The sequence below is a fragment of the Scyliorhinus canicula genome, chromosome 12, assembly GCF_902713615.1.
Source record: "Scyliorhinus canicula chromosome 12, sScyCan1.1, whole genome shotgun sequence".
Lineage (NCBI taxonomy): Eukaryota > Metazoa > Chordata > Chondrichthyes > Carcharhiniformes > Scyliorhinidae > Scyliorhinus > Scyliorhinus canicula.
This window is the reverse complement of record NC_052157.1, coordinates 2,443,890-2,463,768: the sequence shown is the minus strand read 5'-3', so window position 1 is coordinate 2,463,768 and position 19,879 is coordinate 2,443,890. Positions and strand designations below refer to the sequence as shown.

The window sequence follows — 19,879 nt, the reverse complement described above, 5'->3', positions numbered from 1 at the left end:
TTGTGTGATGGGGTGTATTGTGTGATGGGGTGTATTGTGTGATGGGGTGTATTGTGTGATGGGGTGTATTGTGTGATGGGGTATATTGTGTGCTGGGGTGTATTGTGTGATGGGGTGTATTGTGTGATGGGGTGTATTGTGTGATGGGGTGTATTGTGTGATGGGGTGTATTGTGTGATGGGTGTATTGTGTGATGGGGTGTATTGTGTGATGGGTGTATTGTGTGATGGGTGTATTGTGCGTTGGGGTGTATCGTGTGATGGGGTGTATTGTGTGATGGGGTGTATTGTGTGATGGGGTGTGTTGTGCGTTGGGGTGTATTGTGTGATGGGGTGTATTGTGTGATGGGTGTATTGTGTGATGGGTGTATTGTGTGATGGGGTGTATTGTGTGTTGGGTGTATTGTGTGATGGGGTGTATTGTGTGATGGGGTGTATTGTTTGATGGGTGTATTGTGTGATGGGTGTATTGTGTGATGGGGTGTATTGTGTGATGGGTGTATTGTGTGATGGAGTGTATTGTGTGTTGGGTGTATTGTGTGATGGGTGTATTGTGTGATGGGTGTATTGTGTGATGGGTGTATTGTGTGATGGGGTGTATTCTGTGTTGGGTGTATTGTGTGATGGGTGTATTGTGTGTCGGGGTGTATTCTGTGTTGTGTGTATTGTGTGATGGGTGTATTGTGTGATGGGGTGTATTGTGTGATGGGGTGTATTGTGTGATGGGTGTATTGTGTGTTGGGGTGTATTGTGTGATGGGTGTATTGTGTGTTGGGGTGTATTCTGTTTTGGGTGTATTGTGTGATGGGTGTATTGTGTGATGGGTGTATTGTGTGATGGGGTGTATTGTGTGATGGGTGTATTGTGTGTTGGGGTGTATTCTGTGTTGGGTGTATTGTGTGATGGGGTGTATGTGTGATGGGGTGTATTGTGTGATGGGGTGTACTCTGTGATGGGGTGTATTGTGTGATGGGTGTATTGTGTGATGGGGTGTATTGTGTGATGGGGTGTATTGTGTGGTGGGGTGTATTGTGTGATGGGTGTATTGTGTGTTGGGTGTAATTTGTGATGGGTGTATTGTGTGTTGGGTGTATTGTGTGTTGGGTGTATTGTGTGATGTGTGTATTGTGTAATGGGGTGTATTGTGTGTTTGGTGTATTGTGTGATGGGGTGTATTGTGTGATGGGTGTATTGTGTGTTGGGTGTAATTTGTGATGGGTGTATTGTGTGTTGGGTGTATTGTGTGTTGGGTGTATTGTGTGATGGGTGTATTGTGTGATGGGGTGTATTCTGTGTTGGGTGTATTGTGTGATGGGTGTATTGTGTGTCGGGGTGTATTCTGTGTTGGGTGTATTGTGTGATGGGTGTATTGTGTGATGGGGTGTATTGTGTGATGGGGTGTATTGTGTGATGGGTGTATTGTGTGTTGGGGTGTATTGTGTGATGGGTATATTGTGTGTTGGGGTGTATTCTGTGTTGGGTGTATTGTGTGATGGGTGTATTGTGTGATGGGTGTATTGTGTGATGGGGTGTATTGTGTGATGGGTGTATTGTGTGTTGGGGTGTATTCTGTGTTGGGTGTATTGTGTGATGGGTGTATTGTGTGATGGGTGTATTGTGTGATGGGGTGTATGTGTGATGGGGTGTATTGTGTGATGGGGTGTACTCTGTGATGGGGTGTATTGTGTGATGGGTGTATTGTGTGATGGGTGTATTGTGTCATGGGGTGTATTGTGTGATGGGTGTATTGTGTGATGGGGTGTATTGTGTGATGGGTGTATTGTGTGATGGGTCTATTCTGTGTTGGGTGAGAAAGTTGGAATCCACACTGCAAATACTGGAGAAAGAACTGCAAGAATCCAGTGAAGCAAGACAATAAAAACATTACTACACCAAAGATAGCAATGGAGCGGCGCTGAATAATAGCAGCAACCATCGATGGAACCAAATATAAACAAAGATTTCAGCGAAAATGGTGTCAAAAGGGAGGCAGCCACGTGCTCTGCTTAGAATATTCTGGAACAGGGCTGAAGTGCTCTCTGTACTGTGATTAGCCAGCAGAGTAACTAATTAATTGTGAGCAGGTGGAAGGGGCAGGTTGTGCTCCAGATTCCCCTGTTTGAAAGGAAAAGATACAGAGTACTGCTGTCAACTTCGTGGCACATTCTCTCCGTGTCTGCGTGGGTCTCACCCCCACAACCCAAAGATGTGCAGACTAGGTAGATTGGCCACACTAAATTGCCCCTTAATTGGAAAAAATAAATTGGGCACTCTAAATTTCAAAAAAAACTTTGTGGTCACGGAAGCCCTTCCCAGTGTAAAAGTGGAAGAGTTCTTGGCACCTTGGGATTGGATGATGCCAACAGCAACTGCTGGAGCTCATTGAACATAGAACACAGAATCAGTACAGTGCAGAAGAAGGCCATTTGGCCCATCGAGTCTGCACAGACTTTCCAAAAGAACACTCTACCTTGGCCAATTCTCCAACCCACCCAGGCCCTATTTAACCTGCACATCCCTGGATTCAAAGGAGCAGTTGAACATGGCCTATCCATGGTGTATGCGTGTGTGGTGGGGTGGGGGGGGATATGTGTGTGGGGTGGAGGGGAGTGTGTTGGCAAAAGGGGTGGACACAAGATCATCCATCAGCAATTTCCATAGATTCACTACAGTGCGGAAGGAGGACATTCGGCCCATCGAGTGCACACCGACCCTCTGAAAGAGCACTCTACCTTGGTCCACTGCCCTGCCCTATCCCCATAACTCCATAACCCCACCTAACCTAGACATCATTGGACTTTAAAGGCATTTTTTATTCATGGCTAATCCACCTAACCCGCACAACTTTGGACTGTGGGAGGAAACCGGAGCACCCGGAGGTAACCCACGCACACACGGGGAGAACGTGCAGACTCCGCACAGACAGTCACCCAAGGCTGGAATTGAACCTGGGTCCCTGGCATTGTGAGGCAGCAGTGCTAACCACTGTGCCACCGTGATGTCCGCTCGTACACTGAAAAATTCAAGTACTTTCTCCACGAAAAGAAACTTTTTGCGGACATCGTAGTCCCGACTTTCCTGAGTGCAATGAATGGAATAGCCTGGTTCAGCCAGAGAAACCAGGCGCAAAAATATATGTCGAAATAGTGGGGATGCTGCAGGACCAACTCTCACCTCAACCTTTGGTCATCGCCGAGAGATTAGGTTCCATAAACGTAACCAACAAGAAGGTGAATCAATTACCCAGGTCGTAGCTACTTTGAAAAAATTAGCTGAATAATTGTGAATTGGGAGATGTTTTGACACCATTAGAGGCGGACTAGTGTGTGGGTTATCCAAAAAGCAAAGAGGAACTTACATCTAAAGAAAGCTTTAGAAGTTGCAATCTCTATGCAATTAGCAGTTAGGAAGTGCAACAATTAAGCTCAAGCATTAAAATGCATAAAATAGCGACTGAAAGCCGAACAGGTTCAAAATTGCCATCGTTGCAAAACCCGGACACACGGCAACTAATTGCTGGAGTAAAGATGCAGAATGCAAGAAATGTGGTAAAAAGAGGCACATTAAACGTGCGTGCTGGAGAAACAAACAAGTTTCAAACAATAATTCTAAAAAGCAGGATCCAAATACATCAAATGAAAGATCGAACAGAGGGAAGAGTATCAATGTTATACGAAAAGAGCGTGAAAAAGGGCTAGGGTCACAGTCAGATGACGTACTGACTATTACTGCCCGCTCCCTTATTGGACGGACAGCCGGTGAAAATGGAGGCGGACACTGGAGTAGCCGTTTCATTGGTACCTGAACCTGTTCACCAAGAAAAGCTATCGGCTTGAAACCCTGAAAGATACATTCTTCCTGTGTTTTTTTTTCCAAATTCTGGGGCAATTTAGCATGGCCATTCCATCTACCATGCACCTCTTTGGGTTGTGGGGACGAGACGTCCCCACAACCCAAAGAGGTGCATGGTAGACGGAATGGCCACGCTAAATTGCCCCAGAATTGGAAAAAAATAATTGGGTACTCTAAATTTATTTTAAAAGAGAAACCCTCAAAGATAATACTCATAACACAGAGGAGCAGAATTAGGCCACTCGGCCCATCAAGTCTGTTCCACCCTTCAATCACGGCTGACATTTTTCTCATCCCCCATTCTCCTGCCTTCTCCCCATAACCGCTGATCCCCTTATTAATCAAGAACCTATCTATCTCTGTCTTAAAGACACTCAGTGATTTGGCCTCCACAGCCTCCTGCGGCAAGTGAAGACCTAGACATTCCTGAGATCCCGACAATACCAGAAACAACTGTGGAAGACAATGCCCCGGGTGGGGAGACTTCAACACCAAGTCAACCTCCGAACACTGCGCATACCCGGGTAGAAGCAAGAAACGCAACCAAAAACTCTGGAGGTTCCAGTCAACACAAACAGTCAACAGGTGCCTGAGGATCACCGACCACCAGACAGGAATCCAGGTCGTCCGAAATGTCGAATTTATTGACTGTTGTGTTTATTAAATGTTCATTTCGATTGTCAATGTCAGGGGCAGCACGGTGGCACAGTGGGTTAGCACTGCTGCCTCACAGCACCGAGGTCCCAGGTTCGGTCCCGGCTCTGGGTCACTGTCCGTGTGGAGTTTGCACATTCTCCCCGTGTCTGCGTGGGTTTCGCCCCCCACAGCCCGAAGATGTGCAGGGTAGGTGGATTGGCCACGCTAAATTGCCCCTTAATTGGAAAAAATGAATTGGGTACTCTTAAAAAATTTTCTTCAAATAAAAAATTGATTGTTAACGTCATATTGTGTTTCATTGCAGGAAACTCTGATGTAAAGGGGGAGGGAACAGCAGTTCAGTGGTTAGCACTGTTGTTTCACAGCGCCAGGTTCCCAGGTTCGATTCCCGGCTTGGGTCACTGTCTGTGCGGAGTCTGCACGTTCTCCCCGTGTCTGCGTGGGTTTCCTCCGGGTGCTCCGGTTTCCTCCCACAAGTCCCGAAAGACGTGCTGTTAGGTGAATTGGACATTCTGAATTCTCCTTCTGTGTACCCGAACAGGCGCCGGAATGTGGTGACTAGGGGCTTTTCACAGTAACTTCATTGCAGTGTTAATGTCAGCCTACTTGTGACATTAATAAAGATTATTATTATTAGGCAGTGTTGTGGCTCATGTTTGTTGGAACAAGGTCACTTTAAGTTTGATCATGTCATCTATTGATGATGTCATTGGCCGTTTGGGCGGGATAACATTCAGTCTAATCTAACAGCATAGTTCCCTAATATTCATAGAATCTCCAGAATGCAGAAGGAGGCCCTTCGACCCATCAAATCTAGGCCAGCCCTCTGAAAGAGTACTTTATCCAGGCCCATGAACCCCTTCGTACCACCGTAACCATAACCCCAACTAACCTTTTGGACACTAAGGGGCAATTTAGCATGGCCAATCCACCTAACCTGCACATCTGGACAGTGGCAGGAAACCGGAGCACCCGGAGGAAACCCACGCAGACACGGGGAGAACGTGCAGACTCCGCACAGACAGTCACCCGAGGCTGGAATTGACCCCGGTTACCTGGCGCTGTGAAGCAACAGTGCTAACCACCGTGACACCCCTCTAATTTGTTTGTATCTTTCTGGTCTGCAAGCCTTACTTTAAAAGTACCACATTCTCCCCCACCCCATTGATCATTGCAGATCACATTGCGACCTCCACAATGAGCGGGATTTCACATTCACTCAGAAGAGAATCCTCCTAACTATTCCCCAATCTCCGATCAATGAATTCGCGCTGACCCAATGTGAAATGTTTCTCTGACAGGATCAGCCTCTCCCTCCCATCGCAGATTCTTCTTCTTGCTGTTCCATAATCAACCAGTTCTAGTTTCTGAAGCAGGATGGGGGTGGGGCTCTAGCTGAAGGGAGCTATTCAATGGAGTAAGGAGCTGACAATCTGTACAAAGGAAGCACAGACCCAGATTTATGTACCTGGGCTAAAATTTCTTTAAAGCGCAGGTCTCCCAACAGGCAAAGGGTGTTGGGGAAAAGGTGTTGTGGAGTTTTATCTGTAAAATCAGTGGGTGATCTTTTGTATAAAAATTCATAATTGGTCAGCTGAATGTAACATTTAACATTTCTCAGAGCATCGAACCACAGCCTTTAATGATTGAGGACGCTCTGCAGTAATTGGTTTAAAATAGGTCAGCGTAAAACAGGATTAAAGTCAGACTAAACGCCGAGGAAAGTCCTTGTAAGACAAGCTCACATTGAAGGGATAGAGCCAGCATATTGCACGCAACATGGATCATCTCCTCGTTTGAAATTCTTTGCAATCTGCACTGAATGAGAAGGGAGACATCTTAAAGAAAGGCTTCAATGTACCTCAACAAGCTCATTCTTCCCAAATACAAGTCAATAAGATGGCTGGGACTTTGCTGATTAAAGCTCGAGGAGGTTATGTAGTTATCCAATCCCAATAGATTGCACTGGTGTATACGACTGGCTGCTGCTCTGAAGTGCAGCTGCTGCTCAGGACGCCTCGTCCATTCCATTGGGATCTGATTCCATTGATTCGCCCATCCCGAGGACTGGACATCCAGGGCGCAGGGTCCAGACAGGGTGCAGGGTCCACCCACAGCGTTGGGTAAATACAGAGCACTGGGTCCACCCACAGCACTGGGTACATACAGAGCACTGGGTCCACCCACAGCACTGGGTACATACAGAGCACTGGGTACATACAGAGCACTGGGTACATACAGAGCACTGGGTCCACCCACAGCACTGGGTCCACCCACAGCGTTGGGTAAATACAGAGCACTGGGTCCACCCACAGCACTGGGTAAATACAGAGCACTGGGTCCACCCACAGCACTGGGTACATACAGAGCACTGGGTCCACCCACAGCACTGGGTACATACAGAGCACTGGGTCCACCCACAGCACTGGGTACATACAGAGCACTGGGTACATACAGAGCACTGGGTCCACCCACAGCACTGGATACATACAGAGCACTGGGTCCACCCACAGCACTGGGTACATACAGAGCACTGGGTACATACAGAGCACTGGGTACATACAGAGCACTGGGTCCACCCACAGCACTGGGTCCACCCACAGCACTGGGTACATACAGAGCACTGGGTACATACAGAGCACTGGGTCCACCCACAGCACTGGGTACATACAGAGCACTGGGTACATACAGAGCACTGGGTACATACAGAGCACTGGGTCCACCCACAGCACTGGGTACATACAGAGCACTGGGTCCACCCATAGCACTGGGTACATACAGAGCACTGGGTACATACAGAGCACTGGGTCCACCCATAGCACTGGGTACATACAGAGCACTGGGTCCACCCACAGCACTGGGTACATACAGAGCACTGGGTCCACCCACAGCACTGGGTACATACAGAGCACTGGGTACATACAGAGCACTGGGTCCACCCACAGCACTGGGTACATACAGAGCACTGGGTCCACCCATAGCACTGGGTACATACAGAGCACTGGGTCCACCCACAGCACTGGGTACATACAGAGCACTGGGTCCACCCACGGCACTGGGTACATACAGAGCACTGGGTACATACAGAGCACTGGGTCCACCCACAGCACTGGGTACATACAGAGCACTGGGTCCACCCACAGCACTGGGTACATACAGAGCACTGGGTCCACCCACGGCACTGGGTACATACAGAGCACTGGGTACATACAGAGCACTGGGTACATACAGAGCACTGGGTCCACCCACAGCACTGGGTACATACAGAGCACTGGGTACATACAGAGCACTGGGTACATACAGAGCACTGGGTCCACCCACATCACTGGGTACATACAGAGCACTGGGTACATACAGAGCACTGGGTCCACCCACAGCACTGGGTACATACAGAGCACTGGGTACATACAGAGCACTGGGTACATACAGAGCACTGGGTCCACCCACGGCACTGGGTACATACAGAGCACTGGGTCCACCCACAGCACTGGGTCCACCCACAGCACTGGGTCCACCCACAGCACTGGGTACATACAGAGCACTGGGTCCACCCACAGCACTGGGTACATACAGAGCACTGGGTCCACCCACATCACTGGGTACATACAGAGCACTGGGTCCACCCACAGCACTGGGTACATACAGAGCACTGGGTACATACAGAGCACTGGATACATACAGAGCACTGGGTCCACCCACAGCACTGGATACATACAGAGCACTGGGTCCACCCACAGCACTGGATACATACAGAGCACTGGGTACATACAGAGCACTGGATACATACAGAGCACTGGGTACATACAGAGCACTGGGTCCACCCACAGCACTGGGTACATACAGAGCACTGGGTACATACAGAGCACTGGATACATACAGAGCACTGGGTCCACCCACAGCACTGGATACATACAGAGCACTGGGTCCACCCACAGCACTGGATACATACAGAGCACTGGGTACATACAGAGCACTGGATACATACAGAGCACTGGGTCCACCCACATCACTGGGTACATACAGAGCACTGGGTACATACAGAGCACTGGGTCCACCCACAGCACTGGGTACATACAGAGCACTGGGTCCACCCACATCACTGGGTACATACAGAGCACTGGGTCCACCCACGGCACTGGGTACATACAGAGCACTGGGTCCACCCACGGCACTGGGTACATACAGAGCACTGGGTCCACCCACAGCACTGGGTCCACCCACAGCACTGGGTACATACAGAGCACTGGGTCCACCCACAGCACTGGGTACATACAGAGCACTGGGTGCACCCACAGCACTGGGTACATACAGAGCACTGGGTACATACAGAGCACTGGATACATACAGAGCACTGGGTCCACCCACAGCACTGGATACATACAGAGCACTGGGTCCACCCACAGCACTGGATACATACAGAGCACTGGGTACATACAGAGCACTGGGTACATACAGAGCACTGGGTCCACCCACAGCACTGGGTACATACAGAGCACTGGGTCCACCCACAGCACTGGGTACATACAGAGCACTGGGTCCACCCACAGCACTGGGTACATACAGAGCACTGGGTACATACAGAGCACTGGGTCCACCCACAGCACTGGGTACATACAGAGCACTGGGTCCACCCACAGCACTGGGTACATACAGAGCACTGGGTCCACCCACAGCACTGGATACATACAGAGCACTGGGTCCACCCACATCACTGGGTACATACAGAGCACTGGGTCCACCCACAGCACTGGGTACATACAGAGCACTGGATCCACCCACAGCACTGGGTACATACAGAGCACTGGGTCCACCCACAGCACTGGGTACATACAGAGCACTGGGTACATACAGAGCACTGGGTCCACCCACAGCACTGGGTACATACAGAGCACTGGGTACATACAGAGCACTGGGTCCAGAAAAATGGGAGTGAAAGAAAACAGACATCAAAGTCAAAGATCAAACATGTTCACTGATCAAAACCTCCATTAGGGCAGCGTGGTGGCACAGTGCTTAGTACCTGCTGCATCACAGCGCCAGGGACCCGAGTTTGATTCTAGCCTAGAGTCTGCACATTCTCCCCGTGTCTGCGTGGGTTTCCTCTGGGGGCTCCAGTTTCTTCCCACAGTCCAAAGATGGGTTCAGTGGGTTGGCCATGAGAAATTGCCCCTTTGTGTCCAAAGGTTAGGTGGGACTATGGGGATAAGGCCGGGCAGTGGGTGCAGACTCAAAGGGCCGAATGGCCTCCTTCTACACTATAAGGATTCTATGATTAAAAGGAGTCCAGGGCTCAGATTATTTAGAAAGCTGGAAAAGTTTAAAAATCTGTCGGATAAGAACATAAGATTCTGTCAACCAGACAATAAAAAGGAAGGTGATCCACATTTCCACAAGGGAGTGCATGTTGCAGGAAGTCCAGGTTGGATACAGGGTGTCCCGCACCCATCAACGAGTCTCTGCTCTGCCCAATCTCCAGATCTCGCTCCAGTTACTCAATCACCTGGAATAACCGATCTAATCTTTAACTCATCTCAAATTTCCATTCTCTGCACAACCAAACAATCGTGGAAATCCATCAAACAGGAAAACAATTCTAGAAACGGGAATTGGAAATGGGCTGCTTTTGACTGGAAGAGAGAATCGTCTAATTGAGTGATTCAGGATTGTGAATGCAGCTTTCAATACCAGGAAACCAGCAAAGGACCAGATCTGAACCCAAGATTTCATCCAAAATGGAAACTGTCGGGCAAAGTTCTCCGTTTCAGATACAACGTGCTGACCCCGGGACTGAATCGCATGAGTGATACCACTCTGAAAATGGTGCCAGTCCCAGAGCGATTCAGGACGGCCGAATGGGCTAGCACCGGCTCCATGTGGAACTAGAGCAATTCCAACGAACACGGGTATGTGATTCATCGGGATCGGCACTCAACAGTCTGACAAGCAGGAGTTGTATATCGGCATTCCCCTCCCCACACACACTCATCCCAGCCAACTCCCCTCCCCACACACACTCATCCCAGCCAACTCCCCTCCCCACACACACTCATCCCAGCCAACTCTCCTCCCCACACACACTCATCCCAGCCAACTCCCCTCCCCACACACACTCATCCCAGCCAACTCCCCTCCCCACACACACTCATCCCAGCCAACTCTCCTCCCCACACACACTCATCCCAGCCAACTCCCCTCCCCACACACACTCATCCCAGCCAAACCCCCTCCCCACACACACTCATCCCAGCCAACTCTCCTCCCCACACACACTCATCCCAGCCAACTCCCCTCCCCACACACACTCATCCCAGCCAACTCTCCTCCCCACACACACTCATCCCAGCCAACTCCCCTCCCCACACACACTCATCCCAGCCAACTCCCTCCCCACACACACTCATCCCAGCCAACTCTCCTCCCCACACACACTCATCCCAGCCAACTCCCCTCCCCACACACACTCATCCCAGCCAACTCCCCTCCCCACACACACTCATCCCAGCCAACTCCCCTCCCCACACACACTCATCCCAGCCAACTCCCCTCCCCACACACACTCATCCCAGCCAACACACGCCCCACACACACTCATCCCAGCCAATACACTCCCCACACACACTCATCCCAGCCAACTCCCCTCACCACACACACTCATCCCAGCCAACTCCCCTCCCCACACACACTCATCCCAGCCAACTCCCCTCCCCACACACACTCATCCCAGCCAACTCCCCTCCCCACACACACTCATCCCAGCCAACTCCCCTCCCCACACACACTCATCCCAGCCAACTCCCCTCCCCACACACACTCATCCCAGCCAACTCCCCTCCCCACACACACTCATCCCAGCCAACCCCCCTCCCCACACACACTCATCCCAGCCAACTCCCCTCCCCACACACACTCATCCCAGCCAACACACTCCCCACACACACTCATCCCAGCCAACACACGCCCCACACACACTCATCCCAGCCAATACACTCCCCACACACACTCATCCCAGCCAACTCCCCTCCCCACACACACTCATCCCAGCCAACTCCCCTCCCCACACACGCTCATCCCAGCCAACTCCCCTCCCCACACACACTCATCCCAGCCAACTCCCCTCCCCACACACACTCATCCCAGCCAACTCCCCTCCCCACACACACTCATCCAAGCCACCTCCCCCCCCACACACACTCATCCCAGCCAACTCCCCTCCCCACACACACTCATCCCAGCCAACTCCCCTCCCCACACACACTCATCCCAGCCAACACACTCCCCACACACACTCATCCCAGCCAACTCCCCTCCCCACACACACATCCCAGCCAACTCCCCTCCCCACACACACTCATCCCAGCCAACTCCCCTCCCCACACACACTCATCCCAGCCAACACACTCCCCACACACACTCATCCCAGCCATCACACTCCCCACACACACTCATCCCAGCCAACACACTCCCCACACACACTCACCCCAGCCAACACACGCCCCACACACACTCATCCCAGCCAACTCCCCTCCCCACACACCCTCATCCCAGCCAACTCCCCTCCCCACACACACTCATCCCAGCCAACTCCCCTCCCCCCACACACACTCATCCCAGCCAACTCCCCTCCCCACACACACTCATCCCAGCCAACACACTCCCCACACACACTCATCCCAGCCAACCCCCCTCCCCACACACACTCATCCCAGCCAACTCCCCACCCCACACACACTCCCCACACACACTCCCCACACACACTCACTCCAGCCAACACATTACCCACACACACTCACCTCAGCCAACACACTCCCCACACACACTCACTCCAGCCAACACACTCCCCACACACACTCATCCCAGCCAACTCCCCTCCCCACACACACTCATCCCAGCCAACACACTCCCCACACACACTCATCCCAGCCAACACACTCCCCACACACACTCACCCCAGCCAACACACTCCCCACACACACTCATCCCAGCCAACACACTCCCCACACACACTCATCCCAGCCAACACACTCCCCAAACACACTCATCCCAGCCAACACACTCCCCACACACACTCACTTGAGCCAACACATTACCCACACACACTCATCCCAGCCAACTCCCCTCCCCACACACACTCATCCCAGCCAACACACTCCCCACACACACTCATCCCGGCCAACTCCCCTCCCCACACACACTGATCCCAGCCAAGGAGATGGCACTGGAACGCTGGAGCACGCCCATCCCGTTGATGGGTCGGCTGGGGCCCGAGGACACCTATATGACCTGTGGCGCTAAGTTCACAGTGGCCAATCAGCAACATGCCCACTGTGTCGGCATGGCAATGGTGCTCCGTTTTCGTCCACCCCAAGCCTATAGCCCACCTCCTGGCCGCCCTCTGCTACACCTCCTGGCAGGGGGCCCCCCGGCAAGCGGCACACTTTAACCATGTTGGACACAGTGGGCAATCAGCGACATGCACAGCCACACGGTTGCCACGCCGACTGTGGCAATGGTGCTCCTTGTCTGCCCGCCCTGACCCCACAGCCCACCTCCTGGCCTCCCCCGCTACTCCCCCCGGCCCTGGCAGAAGCCCCCACGGCCAGCGGCGCGCTCTGTCCCTCAGCAGCCACGGGGAACCTCGCCGCTGGTAATTCCTCCTGGAGGAGGTGGAAATTGCTGGGTGGTGCCTGTTAATGATATGCCGATGGCGTTTACTGTACAATTTGCATGCCCTCTCCGACACATTCACATCACTGCCGAGGCACCGGAACATGGCAATCTGTTGGGCACCGGCCTCGATTTTCGCCTGGCACGCTTTTCTCCGCCCAATTGCGTTTCACGGATGAAGAATCCCACTCTTAAAGTTAGGAATGCCTCATGCAAAGAATGAAAACATGGAACGATTTATCAATGGAGCAGAGGTTGGAACAACATTGAAAAGGGAATCAGGTGAATATTTGTAAAAGAATAATTTATAATAATATAGGAAGAGCGGAAAGTAGAATTGGGCTGGAGGTCTTTGGCAAGTAGCCAGCGTCACTATGATAGAGTCAGTGAGGTTTCTGTATGTTGTAATCTCTAGAATTGCCCCCTCTCTCTCGTCTTTTGGTCCCAGTACCCTGCCGACCTCACCACAAAATCTAGGGCAAAGACACCACAGGACAACTCAGGTAATCAAGAAACAACCTATTGCTTCACAGTGGAATTGAATGGATCTTTGATACATCCCCGAGGTTGGTTGCAATGAGTTTGCTACTTGTTTAAAACAAACACTGAGATTCACTGCCGGAACCACGAGAACTGCAAAGGAAATGGGATTAGGAGAAAGTGTCGCTTTCAGTTATGAGCTCTCTGCTGGGCAATGGGCAATGAAGGTTTGCCAACTTTACTTGGGCACTGCCTTGGCTAACACAGTGACAATGGCAGCCAATGTCTGCCAGCCAATGTCTGTTCCAGCATTAATTTTCACTACATACAAGAGGGCGCATACTTTACCCAGTAAAGAGTAGCAAAAATCATCCATTTTAAATGCATTGGGTTGGAACTTGCTCTGGAGATCATGATTGGCCACATACATAGTAGGACATTGAGCTACAATTGGAACAGAATCATAACAGAGTGACTCCCTAACTGGTACATGTACAGGACAGAGATGGAAGAGACTGATAGATGGCCCTTGTACTTTGCATGAACTGCAGATACAAATCTTTTTTTAAATAAATTTAGAGTACCCAATTATTTTTTCCAGTTAAGGGGCAATTTAGCGTGGCCAATCCACCTACCCTGCACATCTTTGGGTTGTGGGGGTGAAACCCACGCAGGCACGGGGAGAATGTGCAAACTCCTCACGGACAGTGACCCAGAGCCGGGATTCGAACCCGGGTCCTCAGCGCCGTTGGCAGCAATGCTAACCACTGTGCCACCGTGCTGCCCTGCTGATACAAATCTGTGTACGTCCTGTCATTCCGTCATTCACTCCCAACAGATACACTGGAGAATCTATATTTCACAGACAAGTGACTGGACACAATGAATAATAGCCTCTCAGTCCCTCTCAGTCCCTCTCAGTCCCTCTCGGTCCCTCTCGGTCCCTCTCGGTCCCTCTCAGTCCCTCTCGGTCCCTCTCGGTCCCTCTCGGTCCCTCTCAGTCCCTCTCAGTCCCTCTCGGCCCCTCGAACCTGCTCAGCATCTCAGTCCTGAATTACCTTGGAATGTGACCCCCAGTCCTAGACTCCCTGGCCAGAGAAACCTCCCAGCATCTAACTCGTCTAACCTCCTCAGAAATGACACCATCTCCCATTTTTCCAAACTGCAAAGAATCCGGGTCCTTTCCACTCAGCCTCTCATTCCAAGAATTGATCGAGTGACCCTTCATTGCACCTCCTCACAAGCTCATTGCCGAGTGTGTTTTTCACCCACCAATCATGGATCTTCCTGTATCATTGGTGCAGAAAGAACCTGCACGTGTCAATTTCACCTAGTCTGGGGTGGCATATGGCGCAGTGGTTAGCACTGGGACTGCATCGCTGAGGGCCCGGGTTCGAAAACCGGCCCTGGGTCACTGTCGTGTGGAGTTTGCACATTCTCCCCATGTCTGTGTGGGTCTCACCCCGACAACCCAAAGATGTGCAGAGTAGGTGGATTGGCCACGCTAAATTGCCCCTTATTTGGAAAAGAATATAATTGAGTATTCTCAATTGATATAAAAAAAAACAATTTCACCTAGTCTGTAGTGAATATTCTGGTGGGATGTACAACACACAAGGGACACATAGATACAGTAACTTAAATATCGTGAGGGCCTCACCTCGGCACTTGTTTAAAGGGGATAACGTGTCATTCGGGCAGAATTTTAATAATTCAGACTATTAATTTAAACTATAATCAACTTTATATTATATTGAATTATTTAGTTTAAACAAAGGCTGTCAACATCTTGGGGAAAGTCGGTGCATGGCTGCTGAATTAAAATGCAGAGGAGGGATTGGTTTGGTTAGTGTGCGCAGTGACATTGGGCATACAGGTTTAGCACAGGGGCTGGTTTAGCACAGGGGCTGGTTTAGCACACTGGGCTACATCGCTGGCTTTGAAAGAAGACCAAGGCAGGCCAGCAGCACGGTTCAATTCCCATACCAGCCTCCCCGAACAGGCGCCGGAATGTGGCGACTAGGGGCTTTTCACAGTAACTTCATTGAAGCCTACTCGTGACAATAAGCAATTTTCATTGTACATATCCTCGTGAAGATTCTCTGTTCCTGGTTATCTAGCGAGGTGACCCCAGAGGAAGATTTCATGAGGTATTTATGATGTTTCTATACAGACAACAGAAGCAACTGAACCTAAAGATCTAAAGAAAAATCAACACTGAACAGAAGCAGCAAGTGAGACAATGTTAGAATTAATTATATTCCTTTGTATTGATGTTGGGCGTCTCGTTTAAAGAAAGCCTAACTACTATTGGAGGTATTTTGTACAGCACATATCCCTGATCTACAAATATTGCTGCATTGCTCCACTTGGGCATCAGCATATCCTCCACCAATCTGTGTGGGCAATGAACAGTAAGCAGGGGAAGCTCTGAAATCCCAATGTTGCAATTTTCCAGCTATTTTGATACCAAAGCTACAATAACGCACCCAGAAAAGATATTCCTCGGTGCCTGTACGCTGCAGAAACATGGGGCAGGATTCTCTAACCCCACGGCAGAGTGCCAACTGGGTGCCGCGGGATAGAACATAGAACAGTACAGCACAGAACAGGCCCTTCGGCCCTCGATGTTGTGCCGAGCATTGATCACCCTACTCAAGTCAACGTATCCACCCTATACCCGTAACCCAACAACCCCCCCCCCCTCTTAACCTTACATTTTTTAGGACACTACAATTTAGCATGGCCAATCCACCTAACCCGCACATCTTTGGACTGTGGGAGGAAACCGGAGCACCCGGAGGAAACCCACGCACACACGGGGAGGACGTGCAGACTCCACACAGACAGTGACCCAGCCGGGAATCGAACCTGGGACCCTGGAGCTGTGAAGCATTTATGCTAACCACCATGCTACCGTGCTCTGCGCATGCAAAGAGGCGCCGCAGGACTACGGGGGCCGGCGCGGAAGAAACACGGCCCCCAGCCAGAGAGGCCAGCCCGCCGATTGGTGGGCCCCGATCGCGGGTCAGGCCACATCGGAGGCCCCCGCTCGGGGGGGGAGGGGGGGGGGGGGTCGCATGCCGGCGTTGGGGCGGCGTGATTCGCGCTGGTCGCAGAGCTTCTCCGGCCCGGCCCTGGGCTGAGAGAATCCCGCCCAGGATCTCGGCTGCAGACACCATTTCTGCTGATACACGATGAATAACAGACACAAGCAGAGAGATGTTGCTTCAACATGTCCCACATTTGGATGATGGCAGCACATTTTTGATTGTTGAACCCCTCCCCACCCAAGTGGAACATTTTCCAATATTGTGCACAAGGGGGTCAGTGATTTCTCAATACCACTGCAATTCTTCACCAACCTTCTTTTGAAAGCAAGACTATAAAGGTCTAAGCCTCCTCTGCAACACTTTGAAAACATGGCCACTAAGATCTGTTCTGACTGACAGCTGACAAGGACACACGCACCGTGCTGCAGCTCCACCACATGTCTGTCGGCCCTGACACTAACACTATTGTCTCCTCCTCCTGCTTCACTCTTATCATTAGCAGCCTTTGCTACAATGTGCCTCAGTACCTGCTTCATGTTGGGTTGCTGTTGGTTGGTGGTGGGCTCAGGTGGACTGTTTGGGATTGGCTGCTTCTCCAATAGGCTTCCCTTGCCCTGTGTAAAGAGCAGATAGGGATGATTATGTAAACACATCTTCCCTGTGTCTATTGTACTCAGTCATGTTGAGTGGGTGGACCTGTTCATGTAGGAAATCACACAAAACATAGAGGGGGCGATTCCGAGGTGCGGAGAATCGGCGCCATTTGCTGGAATCGGCGGGGCTGTCGATTCTCCGGCCCAGAGGGGCCGAGCAGCCGCGCCGATACGACAGAGTCCCGCCAGCGGCGTTCACCCCGGTTGCTGCCGGCAGGAACCCTGCGGGAATAGTCGGGGGGGAGGCGGCCTGTAGAGGGGGGGATGGGGGCTCCTTCACTGGGGGTGGGGGGGTGTGCCTCCGATTGGGTCTGGCCCACGATCGGGGCCCACCAATCGGCAGGCCGGCTGCCCCCCCCCCCCCCGGCCTACTTCCTGGCGCAGCCGGCCCCTGAACACCGACCCCATGTTGGGTCGGGGCCGGCGCGGTAAAGGTGTCCCCCGCGCATGCGCAGATTGGCACAGCCCAACTCTGCATGTGTGGGTTGGCGCGGCGCCCATTTGGCGTTGACTACGGCGCAAACACTTGGGCTCAATATCGGAGAATCGCCCCCAGAATGTCCACTCGTTGTTATTTATTCTAGGTCTGTTGTGGGTTGCAGTTTTTATCAGGAAAATGTCCTGCGGTTGTGGTCAATGTTTTCAGGCCTGAGAGACTACTGCTTATTACACAATATGTCAGGCACTGAACTATTACATTCATATTTTCTTAAAATATCACACTAACTGGATTGAAACTTTGGGCGGGATTCTCCGGCGACCAGAGAATCCTGCCTGTGGTCAATGGATTTTCCCATTGTTGGCGTCTCACCCGTAAGCAATCCTGCGATGAGATTCACGCCATTTGTACTTAATTTATTGGAAAGATATTAAGCAAAGACCTGAAACATGCAGATAGACCTGGAGCCTTATCCTTTCATCAGAGAGATGCTCACTCAAGGAGACCTGATTCAATATTTGAAGACAAATGTAGGTCCCTTACAGTCGGAAACAGGGGAATGTATAATAGGGACAAAGAAATGACTGAGCAACTAAATACATACTTTGGTTCTGTCTTCACAAATGAGGGCACAAATAAGATGCCAGAAATGTTGGGGAACGCAGGGTTTAGTGAGAGGGAAGAACTGAGGGAGATCAACATTAGTAGAGAAATGGTGTTGGGAAAACTGATGGGATTGAAGGTGGATAAATCCCCAGGGCCTGAGAATCTACATCCCAGATTGCTTAAGGAGGTGGCTCTGGAAATAGTGGGCGCATTGGTGGTCATCTTCCGGGATTCTATAGACTCTGGAACTGTCCCTGCAGATTGGAGGGTGGCTGATGTAACTCCATTATTTAAAAAGGTAGGTCCTGGGAAAATGGGGAATTATAGCAGCGACCAGTAAGCCTGACGTCAATAGCGCGGAAAATTCTAGAATCCATTATCAAAGAACTTATAACAGAGAACTTAGAAAGCAGTGGCAGGATCGGACAGAGTCGGCATGGATTTAGGAAGAGGAAATCATGCTTCACAAATCCACTGGGATTCTTTGAGGGTGTAACTAGTGGAACTAATGAAGGGGGTGTGGTGTATTTGGACTTTCAGAAGGCTTTTGACAAAGTCCCACATAAGAGATTAGCGTGTAAAATTAAAGCACATGGGATTGGGGTAAGTGTATTAAGGTGGATAGAAAGCTGGTTGGCAGGCAGGAAACAGAGTAAGAATTAACGGATCTTTTTCAAATTGGCAGGCAGTGACTAGTGGGGTACCATAGGGATCAGTGCTAGGACCCCAGCTATTCACAATTTATATTAATGATTTAGTTGAGGGAACAAAATGTCATCTCTCCAAATTTTCAGATGACATCAAGTTGTGTGAGAGGGTGAGCTGTGAGGAGGATGCAGAGATACTTCAGTGTGATTGAGACAAGTTGAGTGAGTGGGAAAATGAATGGCAGACACAGTATAATGTGGATAAATGTGAGGTTATCCACGTTGGTAGCAAAAACAAGGCGGCAGATTATTATCTGGATGGCCATACATTAGGAGAGGGGAATGTACAATGAGACCTGGGTGTCCTCGTACGCCAGTCACTGAAGGAGGCTAATGGTTTGTTGGCCTTCATTGCGACAGGTTTCGAGTACAGGAGCAGGGATGTGTTGCTGCAATTGTACAGGGCCTTGGTGAGGCCACACCTGGAGTATATGTGGGCAGTTTTGGTCTCCTTATCTGAGGAAGGATGTTCTAGCTCGAGAGGGAGAGCAGCGAAGGTTTACCAGACTGATTCCAGGGAGGGCAGGACTCGCGTTCGAAGAGAGATTGGGTCAGAACCAGAGGTCACAGTCTGAGGTTACGGGGTAGACCATTTAGGACAGAGATGAGGAGACACTTCTTCACCCAGAGATTGGTCGGCCTGTGCAATTTGTAACCACAGGAAGTAGTTGAGTCCAAAACATTGCATAGTTTCAGGAAGCAGTTAGATATCACACTTGGGGTGAAGCGGATCAAAGGATATTGGGGGAAAACAGGATTAGGCTATTGA

The 19,879-nt window shown here is 50.8% G+C and overlaps 1 protein-coding gene across 4 annotated transcripts in view; it reads right to left on the bottom strand.

The window, feature by feature from the left end:
- The window catches only part of slc24a1 (solute carrier family 24 member 1), a 108,131-nt gene that overhangs the window by 63,667 nt on the left and 24,585 nt on the right, over positions 1–19,879 (bottom strand). For 2 of the 4 annotated variants that reach the window (XM_038813426.1, XM_038813428.1), the window contains exon 3: positions 17,233–17,319. The exons of the other annotated variants lie outside the window; for them this stretch is intronic. In XM_038813426.1, coding sequence (XP_038669354.1) covers positions 17,233–17,319 — 87 coding nt within the window. The remainder of the gene's footprint in view (positions 1–17,232; positions 17,320–19,879) is intronic. 4 annotated transcript variants of the gene reach the window in all.